General features: G+C 42.7%; 1 protein-coding gene across 2 annotated transcripts; it reads right to left on the bottom strand.

The window, feature by feature from the left end:
* Positions 1-605: 605 nt before the first annotated feature.
* LOC149119207 (testis-specific Y-encoded protein 9-like) lies at positions 606-4,754 on the bottom strand. 2 transcript variants are annotated; one of them, XM_089324982.1, is made up of 7 exons: positions 4,558-4,754; positions 4,007-4,231; positions 2,787-2,864; positions 2,572-2,683; positions 2,344-2,489; positions 2,130-2,238; positions 606-786 (listed from the first exon to the last, which is right to left on the bottom strand). In XM_089324982.1, exons 1-7 carry the CDS (start codon positions 4,567-4,569, stop codon positions 770-772), a joined length of 699 nt encoding a protein of 232 aa, XP_089181108.1. In that variant the 5' UTR covers positions 4,570-4,754; the 3' UTR covers positions 606-769. The 2 variants fall into 2 exon arrangements, with proteins under 2 accessions (XP_089181108.1, XP_089181109.1); XM_089324983.1 differs by lacking the exon at positions 4,007-4,231 and having other exon boundaries at positions 2,787-2,900.
* Positions 4,755-20,369: the final 15,615 nt, after the last annotated feature.

Raw genomic sequence — 20,369 nt, 5'->3', positions numbered from 1 at the left:
TCCCAACAGGTTACCATTTAATAAAGACCCCTTTGTCCCAGTCAAAGTTGTATTCTACTCCCTTTTCACAAACTCTGTATGCTTGTTCCCAACCCTTCAGGTATCTTCTGTGCCTCAGTCATAATATGTCCTTCTCCCAGGAAAGAATTCTTCATTCATCTATGTAAGGAGAACATTTGTTTCAGTGGGGAAACTATCTAAAGAGGCTTCCAACAGCCTATGTTCCTGTGCTGTCTCTGACATATGAGATGCTCTGTGAGGAACATTTTCTGAACACACAGAGCTCTGTTGTTTGGGCGTTAGTTCACCGGGACCTTTGTGAAACTGCCCTCACTTGGCTTGGGAGAAATCAATGGTATCGATGGTCACTGGCTCCCTTCGCCACACTTGCTCTGATGTGCCCCTGGTCTGAAGGATGAATTCTTGCAAGAAACATTTCAGAGTATTACAAAATAGATTTCTAACTTTCTCACCAGTCGTATCAATCCTGTCACTGAACAGATTAGGATGTCCCAGACAGAAAAACCAGAAACCACACATGGACTACACCTTTTCCCTTCTCCCTGTTGGGAGCATGAAGAATGACACGCAGACATACACACATTATCCTGTTTATTGCTCCCTCCGGATTTTTCTTGCGGTAGGTGTTGATCCAAAGTGCCAATTTATCACCATCAAATCTGAACCTTTTTTCTTATGTTTTAGGATCAGTTTATGAATTCTCCTGGATGAAGGTTTTCAAAGGAACACATTGCCACTGCAGTGACTTCTATATCTCGGGGCATCCTGAAAGACACAAATAAACACAGATGCACTTTCTCTGAACAACACCAAAGTCCTTACAAATTATCAAAGCTCTGCATTGGAATATTCCTTTCCCTCTGTGTCACCTATCCACATTCCTCCCAAAAAGTATCAAAAACTATTTTCCTCTCACTGCAATGTCTTTGCTGGTATCCAGAGACTGGCATGGTACAAGACGACTACACAAGGCACATATTTTCAAAACAGTAACTTGGTAGGATGTCATCATACAAACATACATATACATGTGTGGAAACAGTGAACAAGTAAGCTATGGTGAGGCCAGATATAACTGGGTAATTATAAAGCTGAGGGTCATCAAGTGCCTTGTAATATTAATAGACAGAATTAAAAAGGAAGGAAAGTCCATTTTGGGAAGCAGTCCACAAAGCAGACTCCTAGAAGGACCTTCGCCATAAGTAACACTCTGACCTCAGAATAAATCCTTAAGTCTTCCTGGCCTGGCTGAAAGGACTGTCAGAGCATTTCAGGCGTGGAAAGCTAAAACTCAGTGGCAAAAAGTATCCTACACAGAGAATCTCTGTGAGACCCCTATGGAAAGAAAGGTCCATCAAAGAGGGACGTACACTTCCCTGAAGGGAGGAGAGAACATCCACTCTGCTTATGGCTGTGTCCAAATACCGATGGGGTCTGGTCACAAGAGGCTGCCGCAGCCTTGGCAGTCTATAGCAAGATCTTTGGGTGATCACGGATATCATAAATAAGAGTGTTAATTGTTAAAGGAACAACAGAAGTCACTGTGCTCTTACTCCCCATGTGAGATCTCTGTCCTTAATGAGCTGTACTATGAGAATCAACTGCAAATCTTATTCTGAAACTGTACTCCACCCACTGTGTGTGCATGTGGGTGCAAACTGTTGAAATCTGTGCTTAACATGGAGTTGGTCCTCTGTAAATAAAATCAAACTAAAAATGAAACATAATGCAGAAGGGTATGACAGAGGGAGAGGCAGGGAGGTGGGTATGGGGGAAAAACCATTATATTACTAAAGTTGTACTGATGAAAAATGCATTTATTAAATAAAATCTTTACAAAAATCAAAAGAAAAGGCTGAGGGTGAGTTGACCTGCAAGTGATAGAGTGCAGCAACTGATTCTGAAAGGCTTCTGAGTGGGATATTCTCCATGCTTCAGTTTGTGTGCATGACTCATCCTCACAAATTTTAACTGCATTTTCCCAGTGTCCCTGGTTGATATTGACACACAGGATGGACTGAGTTTGGGCAATCCTCTTCTCCCTCTGAGCTTCAGTGACTGACTAATGGCCTTTGGGAGATGTGTGATTGGATCCCAGAAAACAGTACCTTCAACTGAACAGCTGGGCTGCTCACTCGCATCCTCCGTTTCCTGTCCAGATGTCTCCTCCCTAGGGTAGTAGGCCACAGGGTTGAGCCACATATCCTTGCAGATGATCTGGCAGCAAAGAGGGGCAGGTCAGCTCACTGCTCACATCACCCCATTCACCTTGGGCTGAAGAACCCAAGGAGTTCACTTTTGACCTTTCCCAGTGAGGCCCACCTCAGCAATCCTGTTTGATCCTACAAAGTTGTGGTCCAAAAACCAGTTGAAGATGCTCAGAGTGCTGCTGTACTGCCTGCGGCTTTGGGCCTCGTGTTTATAAGTCCGATGCCACTTAACTGTAGTGGAATGATATGCTATATATCCTACAGGAAGAAAAGGATATGGAATAGGATGGCAGCAATGACCTACACACCTCCTCCCAATTCAGTCTGAGAAACTGCTCACCCTTCACATCTCTAAGATATTCCTTTTCAATCAACTTATTACAGAAGTACGGGTTGATCTGAAAGTACATCTTGATCTTGCAGCAATTATTGGGGTGATTGACTTCCTCCACCTGCCAGGATAAAGTGAAGGCAAACTTACCCAGTCACTTGCAAAAAGACTCTGTTTCTTATGTCACCCTGCCCAAAACACCACCAGATCTCACAGGGACTCACCTGCAAATTGACCATGTAGCTAAGCAAGTCTTCATCCTTGTCCCGGACCATGGCTGACATCTGAGGGTGGTTCACAAACTGCTTTGTCAAGGAACCTTCAGATGATAAAGAGTGCTGGTGTGTGTGCATTTGGGTAGAGAAGAGCCAGATGAGGGAAAAAGTATGGAGAAAATGCCACTGAGAGACCTTGCAGAGTATATATCCTCACCCTAGGCTCCCTTTCAGCACATTTCCCCAGGTGAGTGTAACATGGTACTGGTTAACCTCTAAGTTTGTGGACGCCAGAGTGGCCCTTTCCTCGGCATGGTGACAGCCCTGGTATTGGTGTGCTAAGGCTATACTATCACCACATACTTTGGGGCAACACAGGTTCTTAGTGGTGATCTGGCAGGAGAACGGACCTGCATCAGCTCAACATTCAGATCCCATTCCTCAGCTGTCGAGGAGCACAATTCTGAAGTTTGCCGTGAGACCCAACCTCAAGAATCCTTTTAGATCCTACCTCCCCGCTGAGTCAGACAGCTGGTTCTGACTCTCTAGGAGGGTAAATCAACCCTCTTTCTAGAAACCTCCATCACAAGAAATACTGTGCTTCCACTGACACCTTTTGGGTGACGGACTCCCTTGGGCTCTCTGTGATTCTGGTATAGAACTACTCTTACCATCCCAGTCACAGGTCATGTTCAGGGTCAGAATGTCCCTACCATTCTCTAGGGCAGTTTTATAGGCGTGTGGACCAACTGTATTCTCTCCAACTGCTGGTTGTTTGTTTAGTAGATCTCCAAAACACAGCCTGCACAAGCACATAACCCTACAGGCACAAAGAGGCAAAGCTCAGGCCAGCTCTGTGGGATGGCAGGAAATGCCACCACCTGCAGCACCAGCCACCCATAAAGGCCCCAGAGGGACCAGGCTGCTCGTCCTCTGTCCCAGCTCTCTGCTGTGGGCAGGGAAAGCTGTGGAAGTGGCTCCAGTGCTTGACCCCTGCACACCTGTGTGTGGTTCCAGAAGAAGCTCCTGGCTGCAGGCTTCAGTTCGGCGCAGCTGCGGGTCGTCACTTCCATTGGGGAGGGAACCTGAGCATGGAAGACTTTTCTTTCCCTATCACGGTCTCCCTTCCTCATTCTCTCTCCCTCTCCCTCCCTCGGTCTCTTTCTCACAAACTTCCCTTTCAAAAAAGAAACAAATCTTTAAAGAAAGAAGAAAACTCCAAAGGATACAACCTTGGCCCAGAAGCCGGGGATATCCTGGATGACGCTCCTCCTTTGCTCCAGGAGAACCCTGCGCCTCTGCTGCAGCTTCTGCTTCAGCCGGGCGTAGGCCCTGGTGGCTTGGTTATTCACGGGCTGCATATCTAACTGGAGGGCTTCCAGTTCCTCCAGCAGAGGCTGGCAAGCCAGTGACACATGCCCCGGCCACGCCGGCCCGTTCTTTTCCTGCTTCTCCTGGGGTCAAAATCAGGCTTGTTGTGGCAGCACCTGCCCCTCCTGCTTCTGCTCCCCCAATTCCTTCCCCTGCCTCCTCAGCCACCACCTCCATCACATACAGCAGTAACAGCGCTGCTGCATCCTCCCTAATGGCCCCCATCTCTCCTCAAATGCCCAGTTCGCTTGAGCGGTGTCCACTACACCCCCCAACGCTAGCGGCCCGGCGCACTCCCCGGCAGCATCACCATCCAGAGCGCCTGCCAAGCGGGCCTTTCCCTCGCAAAAGCTCTGTCTTCAGCTCAGCCAGATGGTTCTCGGCGAGCCCCGCCACCCGGATCCCTCACCTCAGCGGACATCCCGTCCTGGTCCTCAGCGGCTTCGGCCAGGACCGCTCCACGTGTTTAACGACGCGCTTTATAAGCCTCGCACAAAGAACTGGCGCCACTGTGAGCTTCCGCACCGTCACCCGGAAGATTTGGAGTGGCCACGCTCCAGGCGCATGCGTACAGAATCCTAACGCCTGCAAGGGGCCAATGGGTGGGAGTGTGACGCTAGACCCATGCTGCACTGCGTTCTCCCTGGAGCGCCAATTAGTGACGGTGAGGGGTCGTTCCCATGCGGAAGTAAGCCTTCTATGGAAGACGAGGTCTGCAATTTAAGGGTACAGGATCCCTGGGTTCCCAGCCCTAGGGCTTGCTGGAAGGCCTGTGCCATCCTAGCTTCGGGACAGTTTCTGAGCAAAGATGGTGGCCCGTTCTTCCTGGTACAGCAAGCATTGAATCGTGCAGCCCCAGGTGCTTTACGTTATCTCAGCATTCCATGCGTGGCTCAAATTCTAAAGGTGGGCCCGCCCACATGCTACCCCAAAATGGTTACTTTACGTTACGGTTTTCTTCGTAGCAGATGCAAATTCTTCTGTGTCTTGTGATAATACTTGCGGGTTCAGTGCCGTTGTGGTACAAAAGGTGTATTGTAGTCCTGGTACATAATGACACTGAGAAAAGTGCACTTGGGAGCAAATCCATAAGGTACGTGGATCCCACGTTACCTTCTTGAATTGGATCGACAGAGCCTTGCAGTGCAAAAGTAACAATTGTGACCCGCAGCAGAAAATGATGACATGAAGGGGATGCATCAGAGAATTTTCTAGATGGGGCCAGTTTCAGGTTTGCGTTCTGCCAAGCTGTAAGTCAGTGTTGGAAAATAGGGTTGCCTTGTGGTTTGGATGGACTTTAAGAAGCGCTGCCCTCACACCATTTCCTCCAACTGTGTATCTTCTAAATTCGTAATATTTTGAGATGGTTGTATGGAATAGTGTTTTCCTAGGTATTTTCTCTAGACCTGTTGCAGAGGAAGGAGTCTCATTTTGGGAAACCTCATAAATAGCATGCAGATTGGGAAATGCAGTTAGCGTTTCAAAAACAGTTCTTCAGACAAACTTCCAAGAAACGTGATGCTCAGTTTCAGAGCTAGGAACAAGTTTGGAGACTTGGAGAAAATAATCATCGCTATAAGTTTTTTGAATTTATTTAATTGTTTTTTTTTATATATATATATGCCCCCGGTATATCCCCAGGTGTTACAGGGTGCTGTCTGGTCTCATTCTCATTTTTTTTAAATCTTTTATTTAATGAATATAAATTTCCAAAGTACGACTCATGTGTTACAATGGCTTCCCCCCCATACCGTCCCTCCCACCCACAACCCTCCCCTTTCCCACTCCCTCTCCCCTTCCATTCACATCAAGATTCATTTTTGATTATCTTAATATACAGAAGATCAGCTTAGTATACCTTAAGTAAGTATTTCAACAGTTTGCTCCCACACAAAAACATAAAGTGAAAAATAATAGATGATTTTTTTTTAAATGATGATGAAATCAGATCAGACCTATTGTCATGTTTAATCCCATTTATTTGCATGCCTTGTGCTGTTTTATTTAGAACTGGATGTTATGAAAATTGTGAGATCTGTTTCTGGAGAGTATATTGCGCTTTCTTGCAGTAGTTTGGTAGCGTTTTCCTTCGTTTTGGGATTTCTTTTGCCTACCAACAAATTCTTGGTATGTGCAGAACACTTGTCTCAACTCGGATAGCTTAGAAATCATAAGTGATTGGTGAGAAAATCTCTTCAGATTCCCAGAACAAGAGCATAAGTGTTCTGAGGTCCAAAAGTTCTGTCTCTTGTGTCTGTGTTCCCCATTCCTAATTACTTGTACTCTAGAGATGAGCCCGAAGGAGCATTTCATTTTCTTCCCATGTCTTTTCTTGAGCATGGGGAATGTGTAGACTGGTGAGTCTTCTGGCGTACTTGGCAGCTGCTCAAACTGTTTTTCACTCTCTGCAGTTTAGTATCTTAGGTACATTAGGTAGTTTAGTTGGCCTTTTGCTTACCCCATCTCTGTAGTTCCCATTTGACATGTATACCACATATCCTTTACTTGCAGCGATGCCATTACTCATTAAGGAAGGCACAGTGCAGTGTGAGGCAAAAGGCATGACAGCCAGGTCAGCGTCGAGGCAGCTCCAACCTGCTAAATGAACGACTGGGACTCTGTAAATTCAAGTTCCAATTACACCTGTGCCACTGGAGAGCCAGATGAAGATAGTGACTCACTTTACCCCAGTCCCATAAATGAGGCGGAGCAGGGGGGTGCTGCAGGACTGGGCAAGAATCATGGCATTCTGGTAGAAGTCAACAGTGACTTCTGCGTTAAGCATTCACCTGACTCTTTTAGCTTTTCACTGTATCAGGGAGGGTTGGGAATTACTCATAATAGACAGTGGATTTACAAAAAGCTAATTTTTGTGAGCCTGAAGATAAACACTGTAAGGAAACTGTACAGAGAATGATCTTTAGAAAGTTGAAATTCTTGATGAATTACTAAGTAATTCATCTGCAATAAACCTACAATTTTTTTGAGGTTTCATCATGGCAGTTAATATTTCATTTACAATTTTTTTTCTTTAGGGCCATTTTGTCTATGATTAATTCTTTAGTTTTTCGTCATCAAAGCTTTTTAAAAATATTCTTTGCTTCCAGCACTCTGGCATAGCAGTTTACCTAAGCCCTTCATTGCCTATATCCCATATGGGCACTGTCTTGAGTTTTGGCTGCACCTTTTATTATCCATATTTCTACTATCGCATGGGAAAGCAGTGGAAAATGGCCCTGTCCTTGGGGCCCCACACATGTGTGTGAGACTCATACACTTGGTTTCTGGCTTCAGATATGCTCAGATCCTGCTGTTATGGCTTTTTGGAGAGTGAACCATTAGATGGAGGATTTCTCTTTCTCTCTCTCTCTCTCTGCCTCTCCTTTCTTTTTGTAACTCTGACTTTCAAGTAAATAAATAAAGCTTTAAAATTTCTCTAAGTTAAATAAGTTTCCTTTATTTCTTATATAATGATTTAGGAACACAGACATATTTGCCTTCTTACCTTCACTTCTGCCAACACACTAAACCATTCTCTCTTATGGGCTTCACATGCCCAGTCTTATTTTACAAAGATCTAGTTTCAGTGTACTTTTGATCCTAAGATGGACCCTATCAAAGATGAGTGTTCAAGAAATAATATGAAGAAAATAATGCCCTTCTAATCATAAGAGAGCAGGGCTGAAACAGTCGTCAATCACAAAATGTCCACTTCTCTCCAAAACATTATATTTTAAGGCCTCTATGAGTTACCTCTGATCAGGAAGACAGATGGTCTCTGTCTTCTTGGATGGGCTGGTTCACTCCCCAAATAGCCACAATGGCCAGAGCTGCACCAATCTGAATCCAGGAGTCAGGAGCTACTTTTCTGTGAGCCTGACCGATAAACTCTATAATTAAATGTACAGATAATTATCTCTAGAAAATAGAAAATCAATCCAGAAAGCACTAAATAATTCATCTGTAATATGATTAAGATTTGTGAGTTTTTGTGGCTTCATCATGACAGTTAAGAGTTCACTTCCAATATACAATTTTTCTTGTAATGGCACTGTGTTTATGAGTAATTGCTTTAAGAGGTCTTCATCAAAATTTTTAAAGTTTTCTTTGGGGCCACAACTGTGGTGCAGCAAATGATACCACCCCCTGCGTTGCCAGCATCCTCTGTGGGCACCTGTTGGAGACCTGGCTGCTTCTCTTCTGATGCAGCTCTCTGCCATGGACAGCGAGAGCATTGGAAGATGGCCCATCTCCTTGGGTCCTTTCACCTGGATGGGAGACCTGAAAGAATCTCCTGCCTCCTGGCTTTGGATTGGCCCAGATCATCTGCTGAGGCCAGCTGGGGAGTGAACCAACATATGGAAGATACTCCCTATCTCTGCCTCTCCTTCTTTCTCTTTGTAACTCTGAGTTTCAAGTAAATATTTAATAATTTTCTTTAAGTTAAACAAGGTTTATTTATTTCATGTGTACAGATTTATGAACACAGAGAAACTTGCCCTCCTACCTGCCCTCCTGACAACATGCCAAACCATTCTTCCTAATCTCTTACATTCCCTGTCCTAATTTTCCTGAGTGTGAATCTCTTTTTTTCTTTTTTCTTTTGACAGACAGAATGGACAGTGAGAGAGAGAGACGGAGAGAAAGGTCTTCCTTTGCCGTTGGTTGACCCTCCAATGGCCGCCATGGCTGGTGCGCTGTGGCTGGTGCACCATGCTGATCAGATGGCAGGATCCAGGTGCTTCTCCTGGTCTCCCATGGGGTGCGGGGCCCAAATACTTGGGCCATCCTCCACTGCACTCCCGGGCCACAGCAGAGAGCTGGCCTGGAAGAAGGGCAACCGGGACATAATCTGGGGCCTGATCAGGACTAGAACCAGGTGTGCCAGCACCGCAAGGTGGAGGATTAACTAGTGAGTTGCGGTGCCGGCTTGTGAGTGTGAATCTCTAAGAAGAGAGTTCAAGAAGTAGTATGAAGAAAACAACACTGTTCTCAACATAAGAGACAAGGGCCAAAAAAGTCATCAAACCTCAAAATACACACTTCCAGCCCATCCATTATATTTGAGGTCCTCTACAAGTTACCTCCAATCAGGGAAAACATATGGTGTCTGGCTTTTTTTTTTTAGCAAGTTTAGTGGTTTGCAATTGGGTTTCTTTTTTTTTTCACAGTTGAGTAGTACTCCATAGTTTGAGTGTCTACATAGCATAATTGCTTTATTATCAATAGCTGGATGGACTCATGATTGATTCCATATCTTAGCTATGGTGAATTGTGCCACAATGCACATGTGGGTACAGATAACTCTTTCATATTCTGTGTCATGCTGTGAGTCTACATGTATTTATTAGGCGGTATCTCCCTACTGTGTTACAGTGGCTGTACAAGTTTAGATTACAATCAATGGTGGATTAATATACCTTTTCCCCCACATCCTCCCCAGGATATATTTTGGTTGAGTTCTGACTGGAGCCATTCTAACTGTAGTGAGGTGATAGCTCATTGTGGTTTTGATTCGCAGTGCAGTGGTGGCCTGTGATCCTGAACATTTTCTCAAGTGTCTGTTGGCTCTTTGAATTTCCACTCTTAAAAATTATACCCATTCGATCCTTTGGCCACATCTTAACTGGATTGTTTGTGCTGTTGTTGTTGAATTTCTTAGGCTCTGTATAGCTTCAGGATATTGACAATCAGTTGTGTACTATGCAAGTATTTTTTGTTCTCATTTCTCTTTTGCCTCTTCACTTTGCTGAGTTTTCTTCTTGCAGCTCAAAAGTTTCTCAGCTTGAAGGAATCACATATGTCAATTTTAGTTTTGATTGCCTGTCATTCTGGGGTCTTTTCCAACAAGTCTTGGCCTATGCCACTGTCTTGTAGAGTTTCCCAGTGTCCTGTAATAATGTGTGGTTTTGAGTAGTATTTAGGCTGTTGATTCATTTTGGGTGGATTTTTTGGTATTGTGTAGGTGGGACTCTTGTTTCATACTTCTGCATCTGGAGATCCAGTTTCCCCAGCACAGTTTGTTGTAGAGATTGTCCTTGCTCGAGGGACTGATTTTAGCCGTTTGTAAGGGATATGTTGGTTTGAGATGCTTGTACTGATATCTAGAGTTTCTGTTCTGTTCCATTGGTTTACACTTCTGTTTTTGTGCCAGTACCAGGCTTTTCTGATTATAACTATCCAGTAGTATGAATTGAAATCAGGTATTGTGATACCTCCGGATTTGCTTTTGTCCTGTAAGGTGGATTTAGCTATTCGGTGTCTCTAGTGGTTCAATATGAATTTCAGCATCATTTTTTCTAGGTTCGTGAAGAATGTCATTGGTACATTATTTGGGATAACACTGAATCTATAAATTGCTTTTGTTAATATGGACATTTTGATGATAATGATCCTTCCACTACATGCATGTGGTCTTTCTTACTGATTCATAATCTCCATCATGCTTATTGGTCTGTTTAGGATTTCTACATCTTCATGATTCAATTTTGATAGGTGGTATGTGTCCAGAAATCTATACCATTATGTCTAGGTTTCCCAGTTCTTACCTCAAATCTTTTTAATTCCCATTTAATCATTTTTTATTTGACATGTGTTATAACATTTCTATGTCATCTCTGATTTTATTGATATGTGTCTGTTCCTCTTATTTTATTGGTTAGCATATATAATGATTTTTTAAATTTTTTTGAAAATAGCTCTTAATGTCACTGAATTTATGTTTTTTTTAACTTTTATTTAATAAATATAAATTTCCAAAATACAGCTTTTGGATAACAGTGGCTTTTTTCCCCAATAACTTCCTTCCCACCCGCAACCCTCCCATCTGCCACTCCCTCTCTCATCACATTCACATCAAGATTCCTTTTCAATTATCTTTATACAAAGAAGATCAATTTAGTGTATATTAAGTAAAGATTTCATCAGTTTGCAACCACACAGAAACACAAAGTATAAAGTACTGTTTGAGTACGAGTTATAGCATTAATTACCATTGTACAACACATTAAGGACAGAGATCCTACATGGGGAGTAAGTGCACAGTGACTCCTGTTGTTGACTTAACAATTGACGCTCTTGTTTATGGCATCAGTAATCACCCTAGGCCCTTGTCATGAGTTGCCAAGGCTGTGGAAGCCTCTTGAGTTCACTGACTCTGATCATATTTAGACAAGGTCATAGTAAAGTGGAAGTTCTCTCCTCCCTTCAGAGAAAGTTACTTCCTTCTTTGATGACCTGTTCTTTCCACTTGGATCTCGCAGAGATCTTTCATTTAGGTCTTCTTTTTTTTTGTTGCCAGAGTGTCTTGGCTTCCCATGCCTAAAATACTCCCATGGGCTCTTCAGCCAGATCTGAATGCCTTAAGTGCTGATTCTGAGGCCAGAGTGTTGTTTAGGACATCTGCCATTCTATGGGTCTGCTGGGTATCTCACTTCCCATGTTGGATCATTCTTTCCTTTTTAATTCTATCAGTTAGTATTAGCAGACACTAGACTTGTTTATGTGATCCCTTTGACTGTTAGTCCTATCATTATGATCAATTGTGAACAGAAATTGATCACTTGGACTAGTGAGATGACATTGGTACATTCAACCTTGATGGGATTGAATTGGAATCCCCTGGCATGTGTCTAACTCTACCATTTGGGGCAAGTTTCTTTGAGCTTGTCCCAAATTGTACATCTCCTCCCTCCCTTAATCCCACTCTTATATTTAACAGAGATCACTTTTCAGGTAAATTTAAACACCTAAGTATTAATTGTGTATTAAACAGTTCAACCAATAGTATTAAGTAGATCAAAAATACTAAAAGGGATAAAGTATTAAGTTGAGCATCAGTAGTCAGGACAAGGACTGATGAAGTCACTGTTTCTTGTCTTTCCATGCCTGAAGTACTCTCATGGGCTTTTTAGGTAGATCTGAATGCCTTAAGGGCTGATTCTGAGGCCAGAGTTCTGTTTAAGACATCTGCCATTCTATGAGTCTTCTTTGTATTCCACTTCCCATGTTGGATCATTCTCCTTTTTTAATTCTTAACATTTTATTATCAGACACTAGTCTTGTTTATGTGATCCCTTTGACTCTTAATCCTATCATTATGATCAAGTTTGGCACATGCTCAATGGGACTTTCCCCAAACAGTGTATTTAGAATTTTGCCAGGGGATTCCAATTCAATCCCATCAAGGTGGCATGTAGCATTGCCATCTCACTAGTCAAAGTGGTCAGTTTCAGTTTCAGCTTATGAATATTGACTTGGCCCTGGCCCTTTTTAAAGTATTCCTATACTTTGGATTTCCTTTGCACTTTTATTGGGAGGTTTTCTTTGTTTTTATTTTATTTATTTGATATATAGAGTTATACAGAGATAGGACAGAGAGAAAGTTCTTTCTTCCATTGGTTTACTCCCCAAATGCCCACTACAGTCTGAGCTACCCTGATCCAATCCAAAGCCAGGAGCTAGGTGCTTCTTCCTGGTCTCCCACTCAAGTGCAGTTGCCTAAGCACTTGGGCCATCCTCCATTGCTTTCCCAGGCTACAGCAGAGAGGTGGCCTGGAAGAAGAACAGCTGGGACTAGAACCAGCACCTACGTGAGATGATGGTGCCACAGGCAGAGTATTAACCAAGTGAGCAAAGGCGCCAGCCCCTTAGTGGGAGATTTTCTGTGTTCACCTTCTGTCATAGTTATGACAATGTTTTTGTGTGTAGCACATAGTTTAGCAACTTTTTAAGTCTGGATGAATCATGACAAATTCTTTCAATTTCTTTTTTTTTATGGAAAGGCTTTAATTCACCTAACTCATAAATCAGTGTTTTATAGAGCATAGTATTCTCGGTTAACAGTTTTTTTTTTTCTCTCTAAAGAATTGCTCCCTCCATTCTCTCCTAGACTGTAGCATATCTGATGAGAAGTCAGCTGTGAATTTACTTGGAGATCCTTTGAAAGCAATCTGTCATTTCTCTTGTGTAATTTAGAATCATTTCTTTATGTTTTATTTTTCTAAGTTTCCTTACAATGTGTCACTGTGAAGTTCTTTTCTGGTCAAGTCTGTAAGTAGTTCTTTTATTTTTGGTCTAACTGAAAAATTTCCAAATGCTTTTTCTCTAGTTCAGATACTCTTTTATGTTCCTATTCAATCTATTGTTGAGCTTTGTACTGTTTTTTTTTATTTGAAATATTTAATTTTTAATTGCTAATATTTAATTTTTGTTTGTTATATCCTCATTTCTTCAGTATCTCTGATTCTGGCCTTGGGCCCTGTGACCCACTTTTGTCTCTGGACTCTCCATATCTTGGGTTGCCTGGCTTTTCTCCCTGGAACCTCTGAATCTTTAGCTCCCATCTCTTGAGTCCCCAGTATTTTAGCCTTTTCCATAGGATCTGTCTTAGGTATCCTGGAAGCTCTACCTCCTCTGTGCTGTTTTTCTTAGCATTTACGTGGACCTTTCTGGGCCTCAGCTACTTTCTTGGTGGCAGATTTTTATCTAGACTATGCTCTGCATTAGGGTACAACTCTTCAGGGCTATCTGTCACACATTTTTCATTCTGACTCTCTGTCAATACTACACTATGGAGAGTTTAAGATCTCAAAGTCTGGAGCTCAAATTTAGATAACTCTGCTTTTATCATGCAATGACTTTGGTATACTTGTTCCGTGCACTACACATTTCCTTCCTCTAAAAGGGAGGAGAACAAAGGCAAAATTATGACAGTTTATCTTTTGCTGGGTGTACCCGAGAGGGACTATTTCAATGGATCCACATTAGCTTCAGTCCTTTGGTTGAGTTAGAAGTTTTGCTCTGTATGTCTCAATAGCACATATTCATATAGCATTTCCAACAAAACCCCCAAGCATTGGAGTTGCCATTTTATTAAAATTGCAGTTCTGTTCACTCTGCAAATTTTAGGGAGGTGATCAGGTTTTTCTTTGGCTTCTTTGGAACCTGGCCCACTACAAATTTGTGCTTTATTTCACTTCTTGAGCCTGGGGTACTACAATTTTCTCACAATTCCAACTAGTTGTTATCTCTTTTATCTTGTATAGTTACAGTGCCTCCCAGGTTCGTTTGCTCCCAGGATGAGATTCCCCAGCACACTTCAAGAGGCTAGTCAGCCACAGGGCAAGTGGTCTAGTGGTACCTGGTGAGGTTAATTCTTCCAGAATGATCAGCCCAGGAACAAAGTACACTAGAATTGGCATCTCTGATTCCAGGATAGGAGCTACTATAAATATAGCAGGAAACATGGACAGAAAGGCAGGACACACCAGGTTTTTAACAGGAAAAACAGCTTTATAGTTCTGCTGGGTTATGTGGGGGATTGTTTGGTCCACACATTCTGGGCACTAAGTAGAGCAGGGCACTGTCTTACATTCTCTAACACAAATTCCTTTCTTTCCTGACACATATTCAGTTAAACAACATTTGACTGCATATTTTATTGTGATAGCACTACCTGTACAGACATCATAGAAAGTCATACATGAGGCCCATGCTGTAGCGCAGTGGGTTAATGCCCTGGCTTGAAGCTCCAGCATCCCATATGGGCAGCAGTTTAAGACCCTGCTGCTCCATTTCCAATCCAGCTCTGTGGTATGGCCTGGGAAAGCAGTAGAGGAAGGCCCCAAGGACTTGCACTCCTGCACCCATGAGGGAGACCTGGAAGAAGCTCCTGGCATCTGACTTCATATTGGTATAGCTCCAGCCATTGTGGCCATTGGGGGAGTGAACCATCGATGGAAGACCTCTCACTCTCTCTCTGCATCTCCTTTCTCTGTTTAACTACTCTGAGTTTCAAATAAATAAATAAATCTTTTTAAAGCTTTTATTTAGTAAATACAATTTTCCAAAGCACAGTTGATGGATTACAATGGCTTCCCCCCCATAACTTCCCTCCCACCCGCACACCCTCCCATCTCCCGCTCCCTCTCCCTTTCCATTCACATCAAGATTCATTTTCAATTCTCTTTATATACAGAAGATCGATTTAGTATGTATTAAGTAAAGATTTCATCAGTTTGCACCCACACAGAAACACGAAGTGTAAAGTAGTGTTTCAGTTTGCACCCACACAGAAACACGAAGTGTAAAGTAGTGTTTCAGTACTAGTTATAGCATTACATCACATTGGACAGCACATTAAGGACAGATCCCACATGAGGAGTAAGTACACAGTGACTCCTGTTGTTGACTTAACAATTTGACACCCTTGTTTATGGCATCAGTAATCTCCCTAGGATCTAGTCATGAGTTGCCAAGGCTATGGAAGCCTCTTGAGTTTGCCAACTCCGATCTTATTTAGACAAGGTCGTAGTCAAAGTGGAAGTTCTCTCCTCCCTTCAGAGAAAGGCACCTCCTTCTTTGATGACCCGTTCTTTCCACGGTGATCTCACTCATAGAGATCTTTCATTTAGGTATTCTTTTTTTTTTATTGCCAGAGTGTCTTGGCTTTCCATGCCTAAAATACTCCCATGGGCTCTTCAGCCCGATCTGAATGCCTTAAGTGCTGATGCTGAGGCCAGAATGCTGTTTAGGACATCAGCCTTTCTGAGAGCCTGCTGTGTATCCCACTTCCCATGTTGGATCATTCTCTCAATTTTTATCCTATCCGTTAGTATTAGCAGACACTAGTCTTGTTTGTGTGATCCCTTTGACTCTTAGACCGCTCAGTGTGATCAATTGTGACCTGAAACTGATCACTTTGACTAGTGAGATGGCATTGGTACATGCCACCTTGATGGGATTGTATTGGAATCCCCTGGAACATTTCTAACTCCACCATTTGGGGCAATAAATCTTTTTAAAAATAAGTAAGTCATACCTGATTACCTGATTTGTTGCAGTTGATCTAATAACATTACTTTATTTAATCTACTTCATTTTTCTCAGAAAACGCCTTCCTTCTCCCTCTTCCTGGAAAGCCCCTGCTTGGAAAGCCCCCTGCTTGGAAAGCTCTATGTTGTTTGTCTTTATTTAGATTTGTTTTTCTACATAGAGGGGAAGTGTTCTTAGCTATCCCCACCACAATCCATACAGAAGTATCTGGTTGTTTACAGGATATGCTGAAGATACAGGAGAATAACCTTTTGCTTTATTTCAACTTAGGGAGTTCTGACTCTGGAGGCTGATTACTTTCACTCCTGTATTTAATTTGATGTTCCAGAGAGTGAGATGACCTTGATTTTGTAATTTTACTTGTGAAAGGCCTGAGTGAATTATGGAATACATACTGAACACACATTGAAGGAATGCACAGGTATGTTTTTGAGAGGAGAATTTTGGGTGGCGTTGAGATTGTGTAGCTGGTAGTCAGGCCTTTCCAGAGTTAGTGGACCCAGATGGGCTAGGCTGGTAAATTCCAGTTTTGCTTCAAGTGCTTGGTTTCTATGACCTATGATGCTTATGAATGGTGGGATAATGAATGTTTCTGCCTTCCAAGGTTGTTTTTATTTAGTTAAATGGCTTCAAATCTACATAGTGCCTTGCACCATGAAGTATATGTACAACAGGAAGCATTATTTGTCATTTAGTGTTTTGACAAGTCTTATACACACATTTGTCTCATTCTGTTATCTCATATGACTATCCTATGTATAGATATGTGCCTTCCTAAAACCCATTAAAACTTATGAATGTGGTGCTGTGGTAGGATGCATTTGAAATGGGATTCTCCCATACCAGATAGTTACAGTGCTGGATACTTTTCTCTGCATGTTCCTCTTTGAAAACCTGCAGGGCAGATTAAAAGCCCTGCTGCTGCCAAATGTGGAATACCTGTTAGTCCAGAAAAAAAGATGGGAGACAGAGTGGAAGAACCATAGAGGGAAGGTGAAGGGTAATAAAACTGATGGTTCCCAGAATGAGCTTTATTGTTCACTTTGAGGATAGTTTTCTCTCCTCTGCCTCCTTTCCATCATTGTCCTTATTTTCACAGTAATATGAAGTCATATAATACCATAGTCCTTAGCTAAATTCTGCTGTTCAGACTCTTTACTGCATGTTCCCTAGACTTGTAACATCCTAACTGTGAGTCAGAGCTGTGTCTCTGTGGAGCCACCAATAGATCAGTTGAAATGTGGTTATCACCCACATGTGCTGGACAACAAGTCTCTAATGCATGCAAAAGAGGCAGAAGATTGTTCTTTGAGGGCATTGGTAAAGAAGATAGCAGAAGAATATGACACAGATTCTCTATTTAACATGTTTCACAAATAACCTGTTACTCATTAAGTGTGGTGATTACCCACTGAGAGGCTAGCTATTATGTATTTTACCAGAGACACTCTCTCTATAACTGAGGGAAAACGGAAAGTATATAATAACTAAATAGTGTGTAGAGGACAGATTAGGATGTCTTCATTTTACATTTTCAATTGGTTGCCCCTGCTGTGTGTTAGAGTTTGGTTACTGGAGACAAAAACATTCAGAGTGATGTCAGTGATTTTAATTAGTTGGTAGACACACGTAGGCATCTATTCCACTTATGAAGAATAACCTGGTCAGGGGCTGAGGGCAGAATTTAGTTGAGCTGGCAGGTATTCAGCTCACCCATTTATGGATCTGTTATGGTGGCTATTTGTGTTTTTTTTTTATTTTTATTTTTATTTTTTACAGGCAGAGTGGACAGTGAGAGAGAGAGACAGAGAGAAAGGTCTTCCTTTGCTGTTGGTTCACCCTCCAATGGCTGCCGCGGCCAGCGCACCACACTGATCTGAAGGCAGGAGCCAGGTGCTTCTCCTGGTCTCCCATGGGGTGCAGGGCCCAAGCACTTGGGCCATCCTCCACGGCACTCCCGGGCCACAGCAGAAAGCTGGCCTGGAAGAGGGGCAACCAGGACAGAATCTGGCAACCCAACCGGGACTAGAACCTGGTGTGCTGGCGCCGCAAGGTGGGGGATAGCCTATTGAGCCGTGGCGCCGGCCTACAGTGGCTATTTGTTAATAATTAATAATAATTTCCTGTCCTTGATTTGTTGGAAATCATTTAGAAACCAAAAGTAAAACATAGACCAAAATAAGGAACAGGAAAATTCCTCTGAACAGACTAATTATTTTTATACAAAGCATGGATATGGTAACACTTTGTGAACAGACCTCTGAGAACCCTCTCATATACACTTATGCACTGAAATTACGGTAATAATATTATTAGTCAAAACAGAATAGGATGGTTACATTCAATATACTGACCCTGTTTTAGAAAAAAATTTATTTAATCAACATAAATTTCAAAAGTTCAACTTTTGGATTATAGCAGTTCTTCCCCCCGATAACTACTTCCCCCACCCACCATCCCATTCTACCTTAAGTATCATTTTTTTTTGACAGGCAGAGTGGACAGTGAGAGACAGAGAGAAAGGTCTTCCTTTGCCATTGGTTCACCCTCCAATGGCCGCCGTAGCCGGTGCGCACAGCGCACCACGCTGATCCGAAGCCAGGAGCCAGGTGCTTCTCCTGGTCTCCCATGCAGGTGCAGGGCCCAAGCACTTGGGCCATCCTCCACTGCACTCCTGGGCCATAGCAGAGGGCTGGCCTGGAAGAGGGGCAACCAGGACAGAATCCGGCACCCCGACCGGGACTACAACCTGGTGTGCTGGTGCGGCAAAGTGGAGGATTAGCCTATTGAGCTGTGGCGCTGGCCTCAGTTTTTTTTTAACTTTTATTTAATGAATATAAATTTCCAAAGTACGGCTTATGGATTACAATGGCTTCCCCCCGTAACGCCCCTCCCACCCACAACCCTCCCCTTTCCCACTCCCTCTCCCCTTCCATTCACATCAAGATTCATTTTCGATTCTCTTTATATACAGAAGATCAGTTTAGCATACATTAAGTAAAGATTTCAACAGTTTGCTCCCACATAGAAACATAAAGTGAAAAATAATAGATGATTTTTTAAATGATGATGAAATCAGATAAGACCTATTGTCATGTTTAATCCCAGTGAGAGTCAAGTTGGGAATTGATAATTTCTTTTTTTTTTTTTCACAGAAGATCAGTTTAGTATACATTAAGTAAAAATTTCAACAGTTTGCACCCCCATAGAACCATAGAAACACAAAGTGAAATATACTGTTTGAGTACTCGTTATAGCATTAAGTCTCAATGTACAGCACATTAAGGACAGAGATCCTACATGTGGAGTAAGTGCACAGTGACTCCTGTGTTGACTTTACAAATTGACACTCCAGTCTATGGCATCAGTAATCTCCCTATGCTCCAGTCATGAGATTCCAAGGCTATGGAAGCCTTTTGAGTTCTCCAACTCTTATCTTGTTTAGATAAGGTCATAGTCAAAGTGGAGGTTCTGTCCTCCCTTCAGAGAAAGGTACCTCCTTCTTTGAAGACCTGTTCTTTCCACTGGGATCTCACTCACAGAGATCTTTCATTTAGGTCTTTTTTTTTTTTTTTTTGCCAGAGTGTCTTGGCTTTCCATGCTGGCCTCATTTTTAATTATCTTTATAAACAAGTGATCAACTGAGTACATACTGATAAATATTTCAACAGATTGCACCCACACAGACCTGTCACAGTTGATTTCTCAACAATGTTGCAGTGGATTCGTTTCTGAGAGGAGTGTGGTGGGAGAAAGAGGTGCAGAGTCACCACACGAACCCCAGGAGTCAAGCGAATACGGGCTTGAGGCAAGCAGTCCACAGACTTGTTTATTTCAGTTGATACAACATCTTATATAGCCAAGACCAGCCAATCTGGCCAAGGGACTGTCTATGCCCCACCAATCACAGCCTGTGGCCAGGCAGTTTCCAAAGCCATTCCTGAGTAACTGACACTCGCTTGCCAGGGGCCACCTTGCATGGCCTTCTCATTACACCACATTTCCCCATTTTCATTTATTTTTGAGCAACGAGAGGCATGATTCTTGGCCATACCATTGTTGATCCCATTTCCATGTGGTCTCCGTATGCAGCTGTGCCTGTCTTAGGTTGTCCCCCAGGGGATCTTACCCGTCATTGACTAATGTTCATATTGAGAGACTGAGCTCATATTGACCTCAGTCAAATCAAGCTGTGGGTCTGAGCACATAGGATTTTTTTTTTGTCTTTGTAAGAGATCTTTCATCATCCTATGAGTTCTTTCAATGATGCCTGTCCCTATGGGTTGTGTGGGATACCTGTGGCAGGATTGCTTGCTCAGATAGGGGTAGGAATGAGGAATAATGGTAATCAGGAATGGCATGACCGCACACAGGCTGTGGGCCATT

Source organism: Oryctolagus cuniculus, chromosome Y (assembly GCF_051225735.1).
Source record: "Oryctolagus cuniculus isolate XC-2025 breed Fujian yellow rabbit chromosome Y, ASM5122573v1, whole genome shotgun sequence".
Lineage (NCBI taxonomy): Eukaryota > Metazoa > Chordata > Mammalia > Lagomorpha > Leporidae > Oryctolagus > Oryctolagus cuniculus.
This window is presented reverse-complemented; position numbering and strand designations above follow the sequence as displayed.